Source organism: Perna viridis, chromosome 13 (genome assembly GCF_037379345.1).
Source record: "Perna viridis isolate PV_CMFRI_1.1 ecotype Kerala chromosome 13, ASM3737934v1, whole genome shotgun sequence".
Taxonomy (NCBI): Eukaryota; Metazoa; Mollusca; class Bivalvia; order Mytilida; family Mytilidae; genus Perna; species Perna viridis.
Window position 1 is genome coordinate 3,316,365 of NC_142457.1, and position 23,953 is coordinate 3,340,317.

Here is a 23,953-nt window from a genome sequence, read left to right on the forward strand (position 1 = left end):
AGTTTATGATGACGACCATAAAACGTCTGTAGTGATGGCATCAATCTTGTAGTAACATAACCCTTGTTAACCTTGTCATTATTGGTCAGTGTAGTGCCTTAAACAGTTTGCTCAATATAATTATAATAAGACCTGGCCTTGTGTACACTTTATATGAACTCCTAGGTCAAAGCTGTTCGGACGTGTTTTACCCTTTACCTGAATGAGGTTCCTCCTCCATGCCAAAACATGAATAACTTCTTGCCCATTGGCCTGATTTGTCCTTTTACCATATGACTGATGTTTTGGTTCTATATAAGTCATTTGATCAATCACATTCCGTTCAATCCATTCATCAATTGATAAAGATAGTAACAAAACATATATTTCACATTGTTAGAGTTATGGGACCTATGCATCATATACATGGGAGTTCAGTGGCCTTTTCTTTTAAATGATGTTTAGGTGTTTTAATTGTGTAATATCTTTCCACAATGGCCAGATTTTTAAGGGGGTTGTGATCAGGACAAAGTACTTTAACCCTTTAGCGCCTGTCTCTAGTCAAGAATTTCTGGCCTCTGTGTGTCTTGCTTCGTTTTCATACTTGGTTACTTTTTATGTTACCTGAGTATATAGTCTACCATCCCGGTTTTTTATTGGTTCGTCCAGCACAATATTAGCGTCAGGCTGACATAGAAATTCTTCCATATTGTTCAGACTTTGACCAAAGATTGGTTTATTACTAAAATAGACCAAAATTTTAGCACATCTTGGGTTTACTTCTCAAAAAAAAAAAATAAAATCTTCTGCTTACTGCCACATGCTATATGATTGACTTTTTCAGAGAATAACCAGCGCATGTTTTCTAATTTGTTCATAACTTTTCAGGTGTTTCAGAATGTTTTTCCTGTGCCAGTGTCATCGCAAAAAAGGTACGTGGGTTTACATATGTAATATATTTTAACATTTTAAATAAAAGCAGGTATATTTTTGTAATGTTTTATCATGGTAAGGCCATAAACATTTTTAGTTAACTGTCTTACATTCGTCTTGAGGTCTCAGCTGTGTATTCTTTGCCCATAGGCTTCTATAGTAAACCTTTAATCTTACATGATTTTTTTTAAAACAGAGTTTCAATCTAACTTTTGACCATGTAAATCCATTAAGGCAATGTCAAAAATTATTTTAGGACCATTTTTGAAGAAAGGCACGGACACCTGAAGAGGTTGAACTAAAAAATTGTTTGTTTTTATGCTTAATCAGGGGTCAGTCGGATGTGGGTAGTTTCTCACCCTTCCACCGTCCATTGAACAGCCATATACTTCCTCAAAAACTTGATATTCCAGTTTGCACTTTCTTTTCTACAACTTTTTTTTAATTATATACAAAATTATAACACACCCTTCATCAATCTGTTTCTAGAAAAGCAGAGGACGCTTACCCTACCAGTGCACCTGGTCCATGCTCCCAGTTTTTAGTGGAGTCCGAGTTGCTCATTTGCTTTTGTTACTTTGTTTGTATGGTTTTAGTTACTTTATGTTCTTTATTGTGTATGTCTGTTTTCCATGTCTGGTCTTTGTCCCTGGATTACATTATTTTGATTACCGGAATAACCCTGGTTCCCTTGATTACTCTTTAACACACAACATATCAATAACAACACAAGTTACATCTGTTTGTAGATAATTGCACAAAAACCTTGTTTAAACTGATTATATTTAAGATTTCTTCCCCATCATTTATTTTTTGTTAATGAAATCTTTGTACCAAAAGTCTCGTACATGTACAGTTTTTTACTTTGTACTATTTCTCATTTAAGGATAAAATGTGTAAAAAGTGGCAGAGATGTTTGTATGTTGTTACCAGTAATATATTTGGAACCATGTACTATGTTGAGATGAGGTAATTTACATTGTAAAAAACTGTGTGCACTCGTTTATTTCCAGATAACTGCACTGTTTACTGATTCAATTTCTCTTGACATGTCTCAGGTACAGATTTATTCATAATCCGTTTGTCGATATAAGACAAAGTGCACATTTTGTTTATCAATCAGTTAGTTGATATATAAAAAAGTGCAGATTTATTTATGAATCGGGTTGTCTATATATAAACAAAAATAGATTTATACCGATATATGAATGAAGTAGCTGATACAATTAAATGGTACACATTTATTTAAGAATCAGGTAATCGTTATATATAAAAGTACAGGTTAATACCGTTGTATGAATCAAGCCGTCGAAATATGAAAAAGTGCAAAACTGGTAACATTTATATCTCAAACTTCAGTCGAAAATACTGATGACTTATTTCGAAATATGAGTTGGTTGAAGTAAAATGTTATAAGTGTTATTTCCATAAAAACAATAGCAATCTCCATTCAATATTATAGTTCTCATCATAAACGTTTTCTACTCAAGTTCAGCTATAAATATTGTGTGCATATATTTCAGATGTATTATTTCTTGCCTAATTCTTCTAGGTACTTATTCACTATAAGCAAAGATGTGTAAAGAGCAGATAAAATCGTATTCAATATCTGCGCCTTCTTTTTAAGGTCATACATCATTTCAGAAAGCATGAAACTTTGACATATTTAGAACATAAACCAACGAATCAGCGAACTTTGATCGGACAAAGGTGACAAAGGTCAAGGGTCTTCTATATAAAATATTGATGTTAATTGTGTCGATGCCGTTTATCCCCTGTGTTACCGTATAAAAAATGCAATAGTTTAATGTTAATTCAATTATAACTGCTGTAGGGTCAGTAATTTATAAACATGCTTAGTTTCAATGGATAAATGTCAATTTATTGTGTATTTCAATGCAGTTTTTTTTTCATAAAATGACAAGAAAGAGGATATAAAGTTATTAGAAGTGACTGATCATAACTTTTTACAAGTTCTGCAATATTTAGCAACGTCAGGTTAAATGTAAGATTACTTAGTAAACCACTACTAAAAAACTTATCGTATGAATCTACTATTCTGGCATCATAGTTATAAAAAATAAATTATTAACCTAAATTTGAAGGGTTAGCCATTAAACCTTGTTTAACTCACTATTTTACTCTGAAATGCCGGTACCAAGTTCGGAACATACTGAATAACTTTATTTTCCGCTTTATTCCGTAAGTACCAGTTTGCATTATGTAAAGTTTTTATGTTTAAAGACGAGAGAGAGAGAGAGAGAGAGAGAGAGAGAGAGAGAGAGAGAGAGAGAGAGAGAGAGAGAGAGAGAGAGAGAGAGAGAGAAACCAATCGTTTGTCTAGTGGGAAACATACTAATGCATGAATTCCTGTCCAATTCCTTGCATCTGCTTGACTCTAGTTTATGTACTGGCATCATAACTTACACCTGAAAAAAAAACATAAATAAATAAGAAAGAAATAAAAAGTGTTTCTTTGTGATAAGTGTCAAATATTGTAATCTAATAAATCATCACCAAGATGTATTGTCCGCAGTGGAGAATCCAGGGGATCTCATAAATCATCATTTAGCAACGTCAGGTTAAATGTAAGATTACTTAGTAAACCACTACTAAAAAACTTATCGTATGAATAACCAAGATGTATTGTCCGCAGTGGAGAATCCAGGGGATCTAATAAATCATCACCAAGATGTATTGTCCGCAGTGGAGAATCCAGGAAATATAATATATCATCACCAAGATGTATTGTCCGCAGTGGAGAATCCAGGGAATATATACATCATCACCAAGATGCATTGTCCGCAGTGGAGAATCCAGGGGATCTAATAAATCATTACCAAGATGTATTGTCCGCATTGGAGAATTCAGGGGATCTAATAAATCATCACCAAGATGCATTGTCCGCAGTGGAGAATCCAGGGGATATATACATCAAATGTTGCAAGTAGATTGAGCTGAATTGTTTGTTATTCATTTATTTTTTTATTTTTAGAACATGATGCGACTTTGTATCATTGTGACTGGATTTTTCCTTCTTATAAATACGCCAATCACGCAAACGTCCACTAACAACGGATTTACTAGTGGCATCAACGCCCCGTGCAGGTCCGGGTGTCTAAAGAATAGACCTGCAGCAACGCTAAGCTTGTCGTAAAAGGCGACTAAATAGTGCTCAGAACCCTAGCCGGGGGCTAGGGCGCTCTGCCCACAGAGCAACTGGGATGTGTGCCCCAGGTGGTGGAATGGGGTACCCCTGGCGTGTTACATGCTGGGGTTGTCAGGCTATAATACGGAAAACCTGACCGCAAACCATAGTGGTGCACCGTGTTGGGAAAGATGCCACGTTCCTCGCACGTTAAAGAACCCTACTGTGGTATTCTCCCGGAGTAGGAACCACAGGGCTCCGCCAGAGGAGGCTAAATTGCCCGACCCTACCCACCTCTCCCTATTTCCAGTGGCAATCAAAATTTGTCGACCCCATTGCCCTTGTGTCCCATCCCTTTTTTATTTCATCATTATTTCATGTTCATTTTATTATCAATTTCATGTTCATCGTCTGAACATAGCTGAAATATTGCTGCTCGGACGTTAAACCCCAACAAACAAACAAACAAACAAACAGTGGCATTAACGAATTTAACCCGACTGGACAATTCGTTGGCACCGGTGGTACCCCATCATTTATACCTAAGTAATCGATGGAGAGGGCAATCAGAATGTTCGAATAGCTGCCATACCTTAATATTTCCCGTACGATGTGGATAGCTTCGGGCCAAGGAGCAGTGGAAATATTATACCTATTATTTTATCTGGTGGAAGTAGTACTTCCGGTGTAGGGGGATTCGGATTGGGAGGTAATTATTCATGTAATGCTGTAGATTTGGTTAACGCAACCTACAATTATAATGTACCATTAGTTGTCAAATAATCTACAATCCTATTTCAAAACTACAAAAGAGGGACAGACCATGACATAAAATGGATTTTTTTATGCTTCCGCTAGGCAAACTTACATTGAGTATTGATAATGTGATCACACCCGAACTTTCTTATTTCTTGATTAAAATTTGTATTCAATATTTCATTTTGCAGTGGTTAGTACATACCAAATTTTGTTTTCTAAAGAATTTTAGTCCATTATAAAAATTGGCAGAAAATTTAATTACGAGCCACTCATATCGAAAGATTTTCGTAATTTAAACATTGTTAGTTCCTGAAAATAGGGTAAATTTAGTAATAAGTTATTTTACAGATCAATATGGACAAATTAATATTTTTGTAGTGTTCACTAAACTGTATCCTATTATTATTATTATTATTATTATTATTATTTGTTATTGTTTCATCTTATTATAAGTATTGAAAAACTGTGATAGACAATATAAGTAGACATGTACATACCGTTGTCACATCACACACACCGTTCCGTAGACCCATTTTGGAGAGTCCTATATGAAATTCAACATTACTATTCCGAAGAATTGATGAAAAAAGAATGTTTAATAGAAAACTTCCAGCTTTACATCACACATAAGTGATTGTCACTCGTCAAAATTAAAACAAATAATATAATATTATTGCATAAGGTCTTCTGCATTGGCTTAGTTATTTGACTGAGGCCAGCTATATTAGACTTAACCGAAGTCCAACATTGCTTAGCGAGGACCAATAATTCAGCCAATATGGAAAACCTTACACAATTATACTTTTATTGAATAACTAGTCCTATACGTATTGGACGGGAAAAAGTATGGGACGGCTAAACTCTGTATTGTATTTTGATCATATTTAAGCTGATATTCGAACATTTGTCAATAATGTGATATGTTGGCTAAATTATTCAAGATGTGATATTTCTGCCATGAAGTTTGTTAATATTTAGACTTAACTGTATTTTTTATATTGTTTGTGTTAATTTGCAAAAGGCCCCGTGAAGGTCCGGGTGTTAAAAGAATAGGCCTGCAGCAGCGCTAAGCGTGTCGTATAAGGCGACTTAATAATGCTCAGAAACCTAGCCGGGTGCTAGGCGCTCTGCCCACAGAGCAACTGGGATCTGTGCCCCAGGTGATGGAATGGGGTACCCCTGGCGTGTTACATGCTGGGGTTGTCAGGCTATAATACGGAAAACCTGACCGCAAACCATAGTGGTGCACCGTGTTGGGAAAGATGCCACGTTCCTCGCACGTTAAATAACCCTGCTGTGGTATTCGATAGGAGAAGGAACCTTTGCGCTCCGCCAGAGGAGGCTAAATTGCCCGACCTTGCCCACCCCCTTTTTCCAGTGGCAATCAAGGTTTGTCGACCCTATTATCCTTGTGACCCATCCTTTTTTTTTCATTTCATGTTCATTTTATCATCCATTTTATGTTCATTGTCTGAATACAGCTGAAGTATTGCTGCTCGGACGTTAAACCAAACAAAAAAACAAACAAGTTAATTTGCAATGAATATCTAATATTTAAGTACCAGTCCATATAAAATTCAGACACTGCCAATGGTAAAGTGGTTCATGGAGGAGAAAAACCCACTAAGCAAACGCTGCTTTTTAAGTCTACATATGCTATATTTTCACATAATTATAATAATTTCTGTATTCAGATCTGCACTTTTTATATGATTTTGATCTTAAAAAGCACAACAACCAAATGAAAAAACTAAGACTGGTTATGTGATCAGTAACTGTTACTGGACAAGAAATAAAACTGAATTCTGTTGGTTTAGTTTTACATGCATGAATCCCCTTCCGTCTGATTTTTAGAAAGACTGCTACTTACAGTTGCGATCACTTCTAACTTCTCTTAAATTTTGTCAGAATCTGTCAGGATTTCTGTTCTACGACAGCAGATAGAACAGAAATCCTGAGAGATCCTGACATGGTCTGACAGAGGCTGTCCTGGGCCAGGAAACATTTTGCCCTATTCCCTGACAGAAACTGTCCTGGGTCGTAACAAAGAAAATACGAAAAGCTGTTCTAAACTGTCATACCCATGGACAGTTCCTGACAATAAATCGTTCTATTCAGTGTGACGTAATTTAGAACAGAAAGTCCGCGATTAATAAATGAAACTGTGTGAATAATGTAATTTAGTTAATCCGATTAGAAAACATATCTTCATTTCAAAATTTACATCGAATTTCCTATTATTTATAGAGCTCGTCGTGATCATCATCCCACAATCACTCGATCGTTGTTCATGTTCCAATTTTCCTCGATCACGGTCCAATCACTCATCGTTCAAAAATTACCATTGTTTACATGTATATTTTTACACTCTGTCATACACCTATGATATTAATTAAATCCAATTATTTAATTATAAAAGCAAAGGTTTATGTTTCTGTTCTGAGTGTAAAAGTCGCAACAGATAACTTTCCGATGTTTAGTAATTCTCACAAAGTTCAAGATTGACAAGGTACTTTTTGATTGAAAGCTACTTTTAACAACATAAGGGTCACAAATTATTCTACAATCTAATTTTTTTTACAATTCACAATATTGCATTAAATGGGTGACTGATCCATTTCGGTCAAAATTCTTCAAAATGCCACTTTAGCAACGGATCAGAGGCAACGAATATGAGTGATAACACTTCCAGTTTCCCTACGTAGTCTTATATGTAGAAAATGTAGAAACTAAAGATGTTAGTTTCATATTAGTGACTGTACTACCATTTTTTAGTAAAATTTCTGCAAAATGTTTATGTGCAGGCAGATTTATTTTTCATGGGGGTCTAAAACTACTGAATAAAATGCTTATTTTTTCAATACAACTTTCATTTGGGTGACTGTGACTCATATATTTCTACCATATGGCGGTTCTGACACATTGATTTTAGTAAAAATTCTTTAAAAATGTCATATTCTTGCAAAATGTATTAGTGCGAGCACTTTTCTAAAAGCAATTATTAAAATGCTAAATGTTTCAATATAAATATCATGTGGTGGCTGCAACAAAAAAGTCAAAAGTCTTGCAAAATATATGAGTGCGCACACTTTAAATTGGTATGAGGGTATAAAATTCTTGACTAAAATGCTAAGTTTTACAGTATTACTATCATGTGGTGGCTGTTACACATTTTCATCAGTCAAAATTCTTCAAAAATGTCACATTCTTGCAAAATATATGAGTGCGCTCACTTTTAATTTGCTTATAGGTATAAAATTATTGACTAAAATGCTAAATTTATCAATATAATTAATCATGTGGGTGGCTGTGATACATTTGTTTGAGTCAAAATCTTTAAGAAAGCTTATTTTTGCAAAATGTATAAGAGTACCAGCACTTTTGATTTTCAAGAGAGCCTGAAATTATTGACTAAAATGCTATTTTTTTGTAATAGAACTACCATGTTGGTGACTGCGACTAATATATTTCTGTCAGAATTCTTCAAATTGTCCTATTCTTTCAAATTGTATGAGTGTGATTACTTTAAACTTCCAAAGGTCTAAAATATCTGTATAAACTGTTTGAAATTGTCAATATATATATAGGTTATCTGTAGCATACCGGTGTCTAGATCTGCAACCATAAAGAAATCAGTCCAAATTCTTTAAAGTCAGTGGCCTAGCAAGTACGGCAGGCAATATTTTTGTTGGTACTGCATGCCATACATAAAAGTCGGGTAAAATTTGAAAAAAAAACCAAAATGTTCAAACATAGCAAGGCTTCCTTCCCGTCGTACGAATCGTGATTCTGGTGCTACGCCTTTTTCCTTCGTAATCACGTACATGTACTGTATGTAATTCAGTCAGAGAAGTATTCTCGAGCTAATGACTGTCAGAATCTGTCAGGAGCTCGTCTAATCCACATACCTGTTCTACCTGGAACAGTTCATGGCAGGAGAGTGTCAGGACCCATGGCAGATTATGAGAGGGCAGGTCCGAAGTCCTGACAGACCTTGACAAGGTGTGTCGGGGGTCAGAACAGTTTCGGACAGTTTTGAACTGTTCTATGACAGCGAATCCAAGCAGGATCGAAGAGAGGTTAGACTTGACCGCAACTGTAAGTATATTTGATATATGCATTTATCTGTACAGGGCTCCTCGTAACCCTTATACTGCTATCAATATTGTCAGCTATAACAGCAACTCTTAGAAATAATCAAACCGGAGGAGGTCTTTTTGGAGGCATGAACTCAGGGACAGTAGGCGTAGCAGCAGCTGCCGGTGCCATGGGCATGGGCATGGGCATGGCAATGATGGGGATAGTGTAAGTGTAATTCTTTTCATATATGTTCTTACTGTTCGGTGGTCTCGTGGTAGCTTGATCGCCTTGAATGAAAGAGGATGTACATTTTATTTTCTGCCGAACTATTAAATTGATAGTCAATAATTGTGGCATTTAGGAGACGGAGTAAAAGCAGGTTTACTGGGAGTCAAAATAATACTTCCGACATAGTTTTCTAGACTAGTACAAATGAATCTATCTTCTGACTATCTTTAAATGAGTCCTACAAATCGCCAAATGTTGTCAATGATAAACACATGTCTTTTCAGTGATATGTTTTTGTGAAATAAAATTTTGATATATTTATTAGCCATATAACAAACCTAAACCGCAAAACTACCCGCGTAATCCAATTTATACATTACTTATACGAAAGAACAAGAAAGATTTCTAAGGTTAAAATGTTGAGTGAAATGTGAGCGTCGAATCAAGCTTTATTTTTCCCTTGATCTGCATTATCAAGGCTAATTAGATTTTTTCTAAGATGCATTAAAATGTATTCACAGGGGTTGTTTTGTTACACATCATTGTTAAACATCAAACGAACTAAAGGCTTCGGATTTGTATAATGATCATATGAATATTCTTATATATATATTTATTTCAGAGCTGGAGGAGGAATTGGAGGAGGGATACGAGGTGGTCGCGGAGGAGGAGATGGAGGTGGTCGTGGAGTGGGAATAGGAGGAGGGATTGGAGGTGGTCTTGGAGTGGGATTTGGTGGAGGGCTTGGAGGGGTGCAAGGAATGGGAATGGGGTAGGTGTTAGAGGAACTGTGGGGTAGAATGGATGAATATCAGGAGAAAGAGATGCCAGGGAAGTACGAGGATATTTATTTGGAAAGAGAAATCGTTTTGAAATAAAATACTGTATAATTTATTTTATTTTTCTAAAACTCGAAAACGCTTTTACTAACAGGTCAGAATAGTCACTGTATGAAGCAATCTTATTAAAATTATATCTAACAATTGTTACAGTTAGTCACTGCATGTTTGATCTAACAAAACTTCATTCTACTTTCTGTTCAGATGACTTTACGGATTAGCCAATCAGAATTCACTTGTCATGTGTTTTGGCAGCATTATTTAAGGGGGGAAACCCAGAGATCCTGAAAAGGTCATACTTTAATTATGATTACCATTTATTATGCATAAAGCCCCTCGGTATACATTACAATACGTACAAGTAAAATCATTGTTTATTTTTTTCGATTCACTAGAATATCACCAAAATGACTACAATTTGTTCAATGAGAAAAGTTTTATTATTTTTCCTAGTCTAGTCATTTGATTATCATTCAAAGTAAAAACATGAAGCTAAATGTGAACAAGCGTTTCGTACCTTTTTGAGGTTTGATCAGAATGACCATTGATCTTCAGAGTGGATAGTGATATACAATTACATCTATCCAGATTGCTTTATTCAGACAGCTGTTCGTTTTACGACGGAACTAAATAAATCTGAACTTATATAAAGGACTTTAAAATGTGTATGGTTTAGTCAGGTTTTCTGCTTTAATTCTCAGAGTTCGGTTTAGACCAGTTTTCTGATTTGATTCTCAGAGATCGGTTTGGACAGGTTTGTTTGTGTCAGCAGTTATTTGCCATTTTAAACTTTTAAAGCAAAACATAAACTGTCGAATTAAAAGACGTTAATTATTTAAAAATTTGTATACAGTTCAGCCGAGTATAATGGAGAAAAATAAAAAAAATCCCATTAGTATGTGAGCTGAAATAACCCTCCCTGCACCCCTCCCCCCATTCATCAACCAAAATATGATTTTCAGGTACCCTTATATCTCCCATTTCAGAATATTTTTGTCGCCAAAAAATTCACTGAAACATTTTGATATTTCGGCTACTTTTTATACCTCGTTGAGGCAAGTCAATTTTTTTAGTATTTTGATTCTACGAACTTCCTCTTTCTTCAAACGTAAACTTGCATATGTATGTATCATCATGTAGCCCAATGTCTCAGCTTTGCAGTGGTACCGTTGCAGTAACACTTATGGTTTTGGGTAAAATGAATAAAATATACCCCTACCCCGCCGAAAAATTGCTTAAATTGCCATAATTTTACATAGACACACACAACAAAGAACATGAAATAACCAAAATAAAACATGCCAACCAAAAACAAAGGTAAATGAGTAACGCAACTTGGATCATGGACCAGATGTCAATTTCACAAAAAGTCGTAAGTGTGAAATTGATGTAAATTATGACGTCACAATGCTATTTTAGGTTGTGACGTCATTACTTACGATCAACTTTACACTTACGACTTTTAAAGTAGGGTAAGCGGAGAACGTTTTTTTATTTTTTGTTTTTGTTTTTGTTTTTTTTTTTTTTTTTGGCAAAGTTTTATAAAAATTCTTCGATCAGGAAAGTTTGAGTAGCACCAAAATAACATAACGGGGAACATTAATATGAATTTTAGTGTAAAACCAATTAGCAAAACAAGAAAAACTCGAACTGACAAAAGTAGTTCTGCTAAGACAGAACTTATTACATGTATCTATTGCATTTTTACATTAAAATGCAATGATACTTCAAAAGACAACGTAAAGAACTGATGTTAAATAAATAAAATAGAAACAAATTACGACAAGATTCAAACGAACAAAGACACTTAAAAAAAGACAACGAATTACAAATAACAGACAATAATGGCGCCAAATAAAAAACTAATAACAAATAAATCAGTTATAGAAAAATGTTATTATTCATTTTATAATATGACCAACAGTAACAATAAGTTTGCATTGCTATTTGTATACTGGCCACATTTAGGAAGGATGACCAAATATGCATGATCACATAATCAGTAGCGAATTTTGGCGTTTTCATCATCATAGTAAAACACAACTAATAAATTCTCTTTTTTTTTCTTTTGGCTTATGATCGAAACGACTAGAGCTCCCAAATCTGCACTACTTTACCTATAGTCTTCAAGGCTTTTATTTCTAATGTGGTCTCTGACGTATCGCCACACTTTTCCAAACACCCCCTTTTTCAAAATTACTAAAGTTTCTATGAAAAATATTTTCTCGATCTATTACCATCCTCAGATAAGGCTAAAATTTGGCCTGGTCCAAAAGGTGGTGATAAATCGAGAGAGCATTGTACTACCATTTCATCTACTACAGAAAAAACAACTAATGCAGTTACAACTATTACTATTACTACTATTGCTCCAGAATCAACACACACACACACACACACACACACACACACACACACACACACACAAAACAAAACAAAACAAAACAAAACAAAATAAAAAAAGAAACAATTTCCTTTACTAAAACAACAACAGCAAAAATAATAATTGCTTTTACTAAAGCAACAACTGCCGCTTCAGTAACAACAACAGAAACAACAATTACTCTCACTTAAGCAACAACTGCTGCTACAGTAACAACAACAAAAACAACAATTACTCTCACTGATGCAACAAATGCTGCTAAAGTAACAACAACAAAAACAACAATTACTCTAACTAAAACAACAAATCCTGCTACAGTGACAACAACAACAAAAAATAATTGCTTTTTACTAAACATCAACTGCTTTTCGATAGGAGTAGGAACCATTGCGCTCCGCCACAGGAGGCTAAATTGCCCGACCCTACCCATCTCTCCCTTTTTCTAGTGGCAATCTAAATTTGTCGACCCTGTTGCCTTTGTGTCCCATCCCTTTGAGATTTCTTCTAACCTTTCAGCCGAACTGTCAGAAAAGCCGAATCTCGGAAAGTTTGAACAGCGTCATAAAACAGTTCAATAGTCAGTTTCTCTGACAGATCTGGCAGAGTCGGCTCTTAAACTGTTCTACGGAAACAAGCTTTGCTAGAACTGTCATGACAGCCAACTCTATGATAGCTGTTCTAAAACAGCCAGCTTCCCTGTCAGAGGAGCTGACTCTGCTTGATCTGGAAAAAATCTAGACCCATCTCTTGAATAAATTCTAGTAAATCTGGAAATAATACAAATAATACACACATTAATTCGTCTAATATTCTAATGATTTATATTTAAAAAGTTTCCATTTTGTCGTATAATCTACTCCACTTATGAGGGAATTTTACACGGATAAACGATTTTTGTTGGATATATTGCAACGATCTTGTAGATTTTCTTTGTTATTCCACTGACTAAATTTGGTTATAGCAGAATGATAAAGTCAGACTAAAATCTTTATTCGTTTTCTTTTCTTTTTTTTTTAAGGATCTTCTTTCTCATTTGTAAATAACCAATAGGTAACACTTTAAGGTTTAGAAGCTTGAAATAAACTAAGATGATAAATTATAAGTCACACAAGTACATGTACTATCTATTTTTAAAAAAAAAAGATAGTCGACGCTGTAAAATTTTGTTCTTTTTCTATTTAGAATTTCTTGTACACTAGTTACGTTGACTGTCTCGTGACATTAGAATGCGAAACGCTGGGCCGGATCTGTGTAACACCCGCTTTAGGGTTAGGGTATGGACACAGTTTCTTCACTCTGAGCCTACTAGTCGTCAATCTATCTCATACCGTACACGTTGTAGATTTATGCCACGTGCTTGTCGGCGAAGTTTAAAGGCTTGGGTATGACTCAACCGGAATAGAAATCACGCCTTTCTCACTTGAGACGAGCATGGTAGCCCGAGAGACGGCCATTACTTAACACAGGATAAGGAACATAAGACTACTATGACTAAGAAGTATTAAAAATTCAATGTGTAAACAATAATTACACCATATTTCCAATACACGAGTTCACACTTGTCAGTTTGCTTCGACAGACTCTAGAATTGCCATGTCTTTTGACGTGAAACAATGCATTAAAATTTTGCACCGCCAAACAATCAATCATTCAGTTGAAGGAGAGTTCAGTATGATAACATTAAAGGCGTCCACGTGTCGTCTATGAGATAACTGACAATATCACGGAGAAAACACTGTATTTATAACTTATTTTTATTTGTACATTAGTGTCTTATAAAGTTCCTTTATTTGAAAAAGTTAAAACGGCAATAGACTGATAAATCAATATAGTTAAGTGTAAGTTTTTGTAAGAATCAGGCAAAAAAAACCCCAAAAAAACAAAAAATCAAAAACATGCATTGTCAACCCCACCAATCTGAAGATATAATCATCTTCGGAGATGACCTATCTTTTTGAATAGACCATTATTTGATCTCTACACCACTGGTGTTGCTCAGAACTTTTTCAATAGAATGTTAGAAAATTGAGGTATTTGACAGAGTTATCTGCCCTTAAAATGTTCAATTTTGGTGTACATGTATTTCGATCAAATCATAACCCAATTTACCAACATGAAAATCGTGTCTTTTTTTCCTTTTTTTCTGATGGTGCAAATAGTCAATTAAAATTTCAACTTCCTATCAGCATCAGACAGAAATAAAGATTACATAGGTATACATATATTTGAGTCTTTGTAATATCCTCTATAATTATGCAAATAAAAACCTTATTAAGTTTACCAGGTGATTGATATTTAAGACCACCATTATCTTCTGAATATCACCATTGTATATGTAGTCGCCTCAAAATAAAATAACAAGTCATATTTTTACCTATTACCGTCATCAATAAACTGCTTGGGTGTTGACTTATCATAGGATTGAATTGATTCTGTATAGATCAACAGCTAACTGATTTATGGTAACGATATAGAATAACAAGAAATCCCATTTTGTAGTTCAATAACAGAACAATAGTTGATCCTATGCACACGTACTTTTTTTTATTAGAAAGCTCATTGTGTGCACTCTTCCGTAACGAATTGTGATCCATTAGGAGTATTGAAAACAGCATACATTACAATGCAGCAATATTGTTCCGAATTCTAGAGTTTTATAGTTGAATGTAACATTCATATTTAAATAGTAAAAGCTACGTATAAAGAATTGTTCTTAAGTTTTCAAGACGGCACAGCCGATATCTAAACTAGGTATAGCTTTGCTAGTATATCACATATGGCATTTTCGTGAGTATTTCATATACATATATGTAAAAATATGTACGCAAATGACCAAGAAAATTAAGATTCGATCAACGGGCAAAGAATATAACACTTTCACGATACCCCCTTGGTACATTTAGATGTTCCAAAATAAGAACACAGAACACCCTGGAGAAACACAATTGTACACAGATTACACCAACCTCATTGATATGACGTCAGTATGGCATCATGGTATGTATAAACAAAACAATCTGCAAGCATCAACCATCTGTTAGATCACAACTAACAAGGTAAGGTCTAATACATCCTACAAACGTCAAGAATTCTTAGTTAAGTTTAGAGAGATCATCGTTTTTGCTCTTAACATGCTACCATTTGTACAATTTCTAGTTTATCTTTCAATTATTGTTAAAAATATATATATATATATAAGTAAGGGATAATATTTATATTAAAAAATGAAAAAAGTTTAAAAGCTAATATCATTAAGTTTTTAATCATAGAGTTAAACACATTGATATTATTCAACAACCTTTCTATTGCTTTCTGTGTTCTCTTAAGATTTAATTTTGGTTTTTAGCAGAAGTAAGACAATCGAAAAAAAAAAAGGCAAACTTCCACGTTAGGCTAGAAGTCATATTGGATTGTTTTTTTCTTTCACATTGGCCGTTGTCTTTCCGTATTTGTTCTTTTTTAAATTAGTTTTGATTTTATTTATTACTTCCGTTTTGATTTTGTTTTTGTTTTTAACCTAGTTGTTACAGTGCAGATATTTATTTATATATTTATTTAGAAAGAATAAAAAGGTAGGATCTATTATTGTTCTAATATCGGCTCAGTACCGAAGATGAAAAGGGCAGGACCTATATTTTCTCAAAATAACGAGGCAGGATAAAAATTTTATCCTACCCCCTAAAAGTCAGAAAGCTGCACCGAACGATATATTTCTCTTAACTTCCACAGAAATCAGTTTTCAAAAAAAGGAAATATCTATTTTGCAGGCAACCATGTCGCCCCTGAGTACATCATCTGCTATTTGCCTTGTCGTTCTGTTTATATTAACCCCAATTGCTTCGCAAATACTTCCGAGGTTAACACTTGTTCAAGAGCAATTGCCAGATGGGACGGCTTTTCCTGGAACTGTGAAGGGATTCGATGGAATACAGAATGTAGTGACAGAAGATATACCCGATTTCCATGTTACATTTACTGCTGCCCAAGAACTTCCTGTTATATATCCTGATATTGCCGATTTAGGTGGTACATTAGAAACTGTTTCATCTTTTTCCATTCCATCTGATGCACCATTATCTGCAGGGCCATTAACGACATCTTTACCTGTAGGAATTCCCCTGGAGCCTACTCTGTCCTTTGATTTGCCAAGTGAGCCATTATTCCCAAGTATCTTAACAGAATTTCCGATATTTCCATTAAATATTGGAGTCCTAAATCCATTTTTAAACTTTGGAACTAACGTTAATGACAATCCGACAGGTTCCATTGGTAGAAGCGGATTAACGAATATATTTTTGGTACGGCGAAACGGAGGTACATCGCCAGGGTCATCCGGAAGTTGGCTGTCAGGTAAAATATAATTAAAAAAAAATTTATCTAGTTAAAAAGGCTTTCATTTCTACGCGTCTCAATATTTTTTTTTAATTTAATACCAGTATGTTTTCAGCCCTTTCGTTTCCTTCGATATTGGAAATTGGGGAAACAACCATCGATCATTAGTACTCATAAAAATCCTGATGTGATACTACTAATATATATATATATATATATGAATTAAACGATTTCTGATTTTTATTTTACTACTTTTTATCATTTTCGTGAAAAATATACACTTTAAGTATTGTGATGAATATGAAAATAAATTTCTAGCCCAATTATTTTAAGGCAGACATACATGTACATGTATTCTTCCTCATTAAGTTGACATTGATTGATTTTATTGATTAAATGTTGTTAAGTTTTCATACAAAGACAGATTTAAAATATGTGATGATACACAGCTGTAATTTAAATGAAGAAAGGTGTCCGGAATGTTTCAGTCCATTTCCGTATTAGGTTCTCTCATCAGCATCAGCATTTGCTTTTATCTAAAAATGTAAATATAACTGATTCTTTTTCAGGTCTTTTTGAACTTATTTTAATAACAACAATCATATCAACAATAATAGAGTCAGTCCAAAGAAATTTGAGTGGATCTACGGATGCTTCAGGGACCGGAAGTGGAACAGGAGGTGCAGCAGCAGCAGCAGCGACATCTGCAGGAAGCATGAGGATGGGCATGATGGGGATGGGCACGATGGGAACAATGGGCACGATGGAGGCAATGAGCTTGATGGGAACAATGTAAGTAGACACAAAGTCTCGAGCTAGACCCGGGAAGCCTCCGTTGCGATGCACGGGCAATGTTCCTCGTGATGTTTCCGATAAAGTTCCCTGCAACGTCCCCGACACAAAATATACGTTGTCTAAAAACATTACATAGTTGGTTAATTTTTATGCTCAGTTAGAAAATATTCTGAATACGCTCCAGCAATTATCACGGTGAGAACGTTGTTTGCACGCCTATCCTGTTACATACATGGCAATACATATGAATTGTTCAACTTATGTAATGTAAGAATCAGTTCAAATTTCTGAGCTGTATACATTTGCAAAATAGAAAAAAACATTTGTTCTACCGAAGTTTATATGTATTCAATCTCCTCCACAGACCTGTAACCGCTTCCTGATTTACTACATGAACAGGTTTTCTTTCGCCTAAATGACCTGGAATATGTTAAATGATGCATTGCATACATGTACACTACTCTTGCTTGTCTAAGGCTTTCAAGGACGTGTACTGTACACTACTCTTGCTTGTCTAAGTTTCTCAAGGACATGTACATGTACACTACTCTTGCTTGTCTAAGTTTCTCAATGACATGTACATGTATACTAATCTCTCAAGAACATGTACATGTATACTACTCTTGCTAGTCACAGTCTCTCAAGGACATGTACATGTATACTACTCTTGCTAGTCTGAGTCTCCCAAGGACGTGTACACGTACACTACTCTCTCAAGGACGTGTACATGTACACTACTCTTGCTTGTCTAAGTTTCTCAAGGACATGTACATGTACACTACTCTTGCTAGTCACAGTCTCTCAAGGACGTGTACATGTATACTAATATACACTGTAGCTTGTATAAGTCTGTCATGGAGATATACCATCATTTTGTTTTGAAAAGTTGGTTGAGCTTGAAAAATTAAAATGTTACCTTTTGTACTTCAGGTCTGCATTTGGACCGAGAGGAGGAGGCAACATTGGTGGAGTATCCGGTGATGGTCGGGGAGGGGGCCTCATAGGCGGTAAAGGTCCGCGCGGTAGATAAATAGGCATATAAAGACCTCAAGATGTTGCTATAGAAGTTATCATAGTAGTATTGGGTTCCGGCAAAAAATGAATGAAAAAGACAACGTCAAGGTTAGAAGTTGGGGAGCTAACAATTACTTTATACAGATAGTTGTCAAACCAGATTTTAAATTGTATTTTTTTTAAATAAATCAGATAAACTTTGGTCAGCATTACACGTCCATGCTCTAGATAAACTTTGGTCAACATTACACTTCCACTACTAGCTAAACTTAGGTCAACATAACACATCAACTACCTACAGCTAAACTTTGCACAACAACATAACACATCCACGACTTAGGTCAAAATTACACTTTCACCCCATTGCATCATCTGGTCAACATTACACTTCCACTCCCTAGCTAAACTTTGGTCAACATTAAACTTCCACTCCCTAGCTAAACTTTGGTCAACATTAAACTTCCACTCCCTTGTAATGTGCGATTCCGCCTAAGTAGCAGATATTTTAATACTAATACAAGAACATGAGAAGCGACTTGTTTTATTAAATGTTAGATTTCTCAAACTTATTTAATCGAATTTTGTTTATAAAGAGCATAACGTATTAAATAACGAATCATACATGGTCGTCATCGTTACAATAAGGTTTTAAGTAGCATTCCAGCTAAGGATCATGCAAAATGTGATTCATGGGTAAAAAGGTTATATATTTTTATTTTTGATATTTTGTTTGAAATGTCATAGTAAACAGAAAATAACAAGTGGTTTATCATATAACCCGTGCTCTTAGGAGATAAAAATTATATAGAATGCACTGTAGATTTCAAATTAAGAGAGATAACTCTGTAAATGGCGCTCAAATACAATAGAATCTACTGTCGATTATCTCCTAAGAGCAGACAGATTTGAATGAATAATTACACATTTCATAGTATAGACCCATAGAACAACTTAATTACAAAAATAAAAATATGTAGCCTTTTTTGGGATGTATCACATTTTTCAGATTTTGCATGATTCTTACAAAGACAGCTACTTGATATTATAAACAGATGGCAATGCCGCATGTGTTAATACCAATCGGAGTATTTGAGTTATCTCCCGTTGCACGCTGTTAACATGTACGATAGAGCAGAGCTTTACAATAAAATAAGACGACAAATAAAAAACAAAAACATAAACAAATAAACAAACAAACAAATGACAGAACCGCTATAATAAATCCCATTACCAATATAGTATGAATGCTTGCATTCAGGCATCCGCAGACTGATTAATGTAGAGCTTTTTTGCCTACTAGTATTAAGGTCCTCAGCACTAACTGCTGCGTTTATTTAAAAAAAGCAACAACTTTTATTGTTCAGATTCCAAGTGGTCAAACGGCGCTCTGTATGGGTCCAAACTATATTCATGTTTTGCATAGTACTATTTAAAAATAACTGTCTGATCTGGGGATACGAACAGACTCTCCATCAAAAGAACTTAGTCAATAAACTTTAATACAATTCTCATTATCCCTTATACACACATTCACTGATCAAAAACCTGCTTTCTCCAACCAATATGCTGTGTTTCTCAACTGGCAATTTTGTTTCTTTTTATATATATATTTTTTTACAAATAGTAACGGTTTATTTGTGTTTTTTTAAGTAGCACTCCAGCTAAGAATCATGCAAAATGTGATACATGGTTGGAAAGCCTACATATTTTTATTTTTGATATTTTGTTTAAAATGCTTTAGTAAACAGAAGCAGTTAACTTCTGCTTTTTCATATAACCCATGCTCATAGGAGATAAAATTGTATAGAATGCACTGTAGAACTCAAAATTAAGGGAGATAAATCTGTAAATGGCACTCAAATACAGTAGAATCTCTTTGATTTTCAATGTTGATTATCTCCTAAGGGCGGTCAGATTTAAATGAATAATTACACATTTCATAATATAGACCCATAAATTAACTTAATTACAAAAATAAAAATATGTCGCCTTTTTTAGGGTGTATCACATTTTTTTTCAGATTTTGCATGATTCTTACAAAGACAGTAACTTAAATAGACGTACATGTACAAACATCGCCCTGCTAAGGAAGACTAAATCTAAATAAACACATAGTTTGTCTGTATATGATAATAGGTATTTTTTTTACTGGAATCATGTTCATTTCATCATCCATTGGTGTTAAAATAGATGATCGTATTATTTCTATACTTTCATATGCAGATGTTGTGGTATTTTTAGCAGAAAATGAAAACGATCTGCAAACTTTATGAGACACTCTGAATGTATGGTGTTAACCATGATTGGTTGTGAAATTCTCTAAGGTTTCTAGACCACAGTCATTTGATAGACCAACTTAGCTATTATTGATAATTATACCTACAAGTCGGGTTAGTATTAAATACATTTTGAATCATAACGAGGCTGTCAAGGCTGTGGCAAAGTCTGCAAATTTGTCACTTGGTTTGTTAATAGCAAAGTATAAATCTTATGTCAGTAATAAAATACGGTGTATCTATTTGGGGTGGAACAGAATTTACATTTATAAATGTTATCAAAAATAGAGCCATGAGATTTTTATGGGTCGCAGAAAATATACTCCAAACTTATCATTATATGGATATATATGTATGGGCTGGGTAAAAAAACAAAAACAAAAACAAAAAAAAAACAAAAAAACAAAAACAAACAATTGTCTTGCATTACAAGGACTTGGTTCGGGTAAATAAAAATGTGTACATGTAACAAAAGTGTCAATAAAATATTATTTTAATGGTCTAATAAATGTTGTTATATCTAACAGGATTAAGTGTCAGTCCCTGTAAGAATCAGGCAGTCGGTGAAACATGGTATGAAAGAAAAACATTATTTTGATTGGGTAATTTGACTATTTGCACCATCAGAATCAAGGAGAACAGACAAGATTTTCCATAACATGCTAGACCACTGAGTTACAATTTTATTGGAATACACTGATAATGAACATTTCAAGGGCAGATAACTCTGTCAAAAACCTCATTTTTCTAAGATTCTATTGAAAAATTTAATAAAAAGCCAGTGATGCAGATATCAAATAACGTTTTATTTTTAAATAGAGAAAGCAACCTTAAGTGATCGGTTGGGTTTTAGCATGCATGTTTCTGATTTTCCCCATTTTGCCCGAATCTTACAAACACTTATACTTACAAAGTAGAATTTCAGAGTTCGTAGTGAACTTAGAGAGCTGGATATGTCTCTTTTATGTAATACAGAGAATATCATAAATAAAAATGTTATAAAAAAACATTGAAAATGAAGATTTCCTTATATACAAACAAAAGTGGTGTCGAATGACCAGAGTAAACTTAGAACATGCAGATTGTTTAAAATAAGTAAGGTAAAGAATATATAGGCATAAATATGCCAGGTGGATATAGAAGTGCGTACGCTAAATTTAAATGAGGTATGATACCCATAACAATGACAATAGGTATATATGAGGGTTTATCAGTGGTGAGTAGAGTGTGTTTTACTGATGAATGTATTTTTAATAATTGTATAAAAAATAAAAAACGTAATATACTTGTATGCCATAACCCTGGCAAATAACGTAATGAGCTATTTAATCGAGCTTGCTACATGTATTTTAATGCTGATTTTATGAATTATCAAATGACGAAAATTTTTAAAATATTTGTTCAAAAACGAAGATTTATGTTTTTACACTGCCAAAATCTGCCATGCTATTTTAATTCATATAAAGAATGCTTTATATAAATAGTGCAGATAATTATGATATATATATAGTAATATTAGTCTCTCAAAATGTAACTCTTTAAAGGGTGGCTATCGATTGTATGTATTTTTATTACTTTTAATGTTTATGGTATACTTTGGTACAGTATACTTGTATATGAGAGGTGAGACTTAAACTATTTGTCTGTCTGTCCATTTCATGTTTGTGCGTTAAACACTAATCAATCAATAAGTGACTGTAGCGCACAACTTTGGCAACAAAACTTTTAATATTATGAACCACTAAAATTATCGGACATCTCGGCCCGAAGTCCAGACTACATGTCCCGTGAATAAAATTTTCTGGGCCTTGTTTTAATTCAATAATTGTTGATTTTATTGTATGAATTTCTGTAGTATCTGACAAAGTTTGCATAATGCCATGCATGCATCATAGACAGAATAAAATTCAAAGAAGTACAAACTTGATATACAACTTTACAAATGTACTCCAATGTACTCCAATGACACCAATTATTAAACAAAATTCTTATTTATTTAGTTTATTTGTTTTTTTCCCACACTTCCTTGGTTTAGTGGTTTTTTTTTTTTTATTTTTTAATTATTTTATTTATTCTAAATTCCTAAGTATCAGTCTTTGTAAGAATCATGCAAATTTTATAAAATGAGAAACACCCCAAACGGCTACAAATTTTTATTTTTATTAATTAGTTGCTTTGTATGTCTATTCATCTCAACCTGTCTGCGCTTAGGAGATAATCCACATGGAAACAGTTTCTACTGGATTTTAGTGTCATTTACTCTTGTCATTCAGTGTTATTTCCCTTACTTATGAATTCTGTAGTGCATTCTGTATAATTTTTAATTCCTAAGAGCACGGGTTATATGAAAAGTCACTTGTGAATTTCTGTTTACTATAACATTTTTCAACAAAATATCAAAAATAAAAATATGGTACCTTTTCAACCATGAATCACATCTTGCATGATTCTCAGCTGGAGTGCTATTTAATTATTTTGTCAATGCACTGTTCATAGGGTCTGCTAAAATGTATATACTTTACAGAGATTGCCACATAGCAAGCACTTTAAAGTCGAAATCATTAAGTAAGTAAAAAAAAAACACATAATTTAGTCTCGACAATTTTGAAAGAAGGTCCCTTAAGGTGTATGCGCCCCCTAGCCAATGCAGTACTCACAATGTTTATTTACATGTATATAAATATATTTTGTCGGGTAACTATATTTTGTACATGTAAATGAGACGCTAGGTAGACAGAAGCTGATCAATCAAATTTGAAAGAATTTTTTGTAGATTATTGTTCACCGTTCATTAATTATACCCCCAAAATACCTGAGTGTAGTTGATGCGATTTCTACTGTCTGCCATATTTTTAATAGGGTGGACATCTGCATTTAATAGGTTGATACTAATGCTTTTGATATGATCACTGCATATGATGTTATCAGAATTTTAGGAAAATTCGAGAAAATGTGTTTTACGTAAATTGACTACATGAAGCTGACAACTTAGTTTTTTTTTTTAAATGGTGGCTAAAAACCATAATAAAATTTATTTTCTTTTTATTTTCTTTTTGAAAAGAGACCATAGAATATAAAGAGTGGTACATGTGTACTTATTTTATTTGTGCCATTTAATACCAATTAGAATCTGTAATATTATCATTTTTATTATCATTTCTGTAGCTACCATAAATTACATGTATTA

At 34.0% G+C, this 23,953-nt stretch overlaps 1 protein-coding gene across 2 annotated transcripts; it reads left to right on the forward strand.

Moving 5' to 3' along the window:
• Positions 1–15,356: 15,356 nt before the first annotated feature.
• Positions 15,357–18,692, forward strand: LOC148599264 (uncharacterized). 2 transcript variants are annotated; one of them, XM_088559152.1, is made up of 4 exons: positions 15,357–15,405; positions 16,117–16,699; positions 17,251–17,473; positions 18,407–18,692. In XM_088559152.1, exons 2-4 carry the CDS (start codon positions 16,123–16,125, stop codon positions 18,504–18,506), a joined length of 900 nt encoding a protein of 299 aa, XP_088415278.1. In that variant the 5' UTR covers positions 15,357–15,405; positions 16,117–16,122; the 3' UTR covers positions 18,507–18,692. The 2 variants fall into 2 exon arrangements, with proteins under 2 accessions (XP_088415278.1, XP_088415276.1); XM_088559150.1 differs by lacking the exon at positions 15,357–15,405 and adding an exon at positions 15,823–15,921.
• Positions 18,693–23,953: the final 5,261 nt, after the last annotated feature.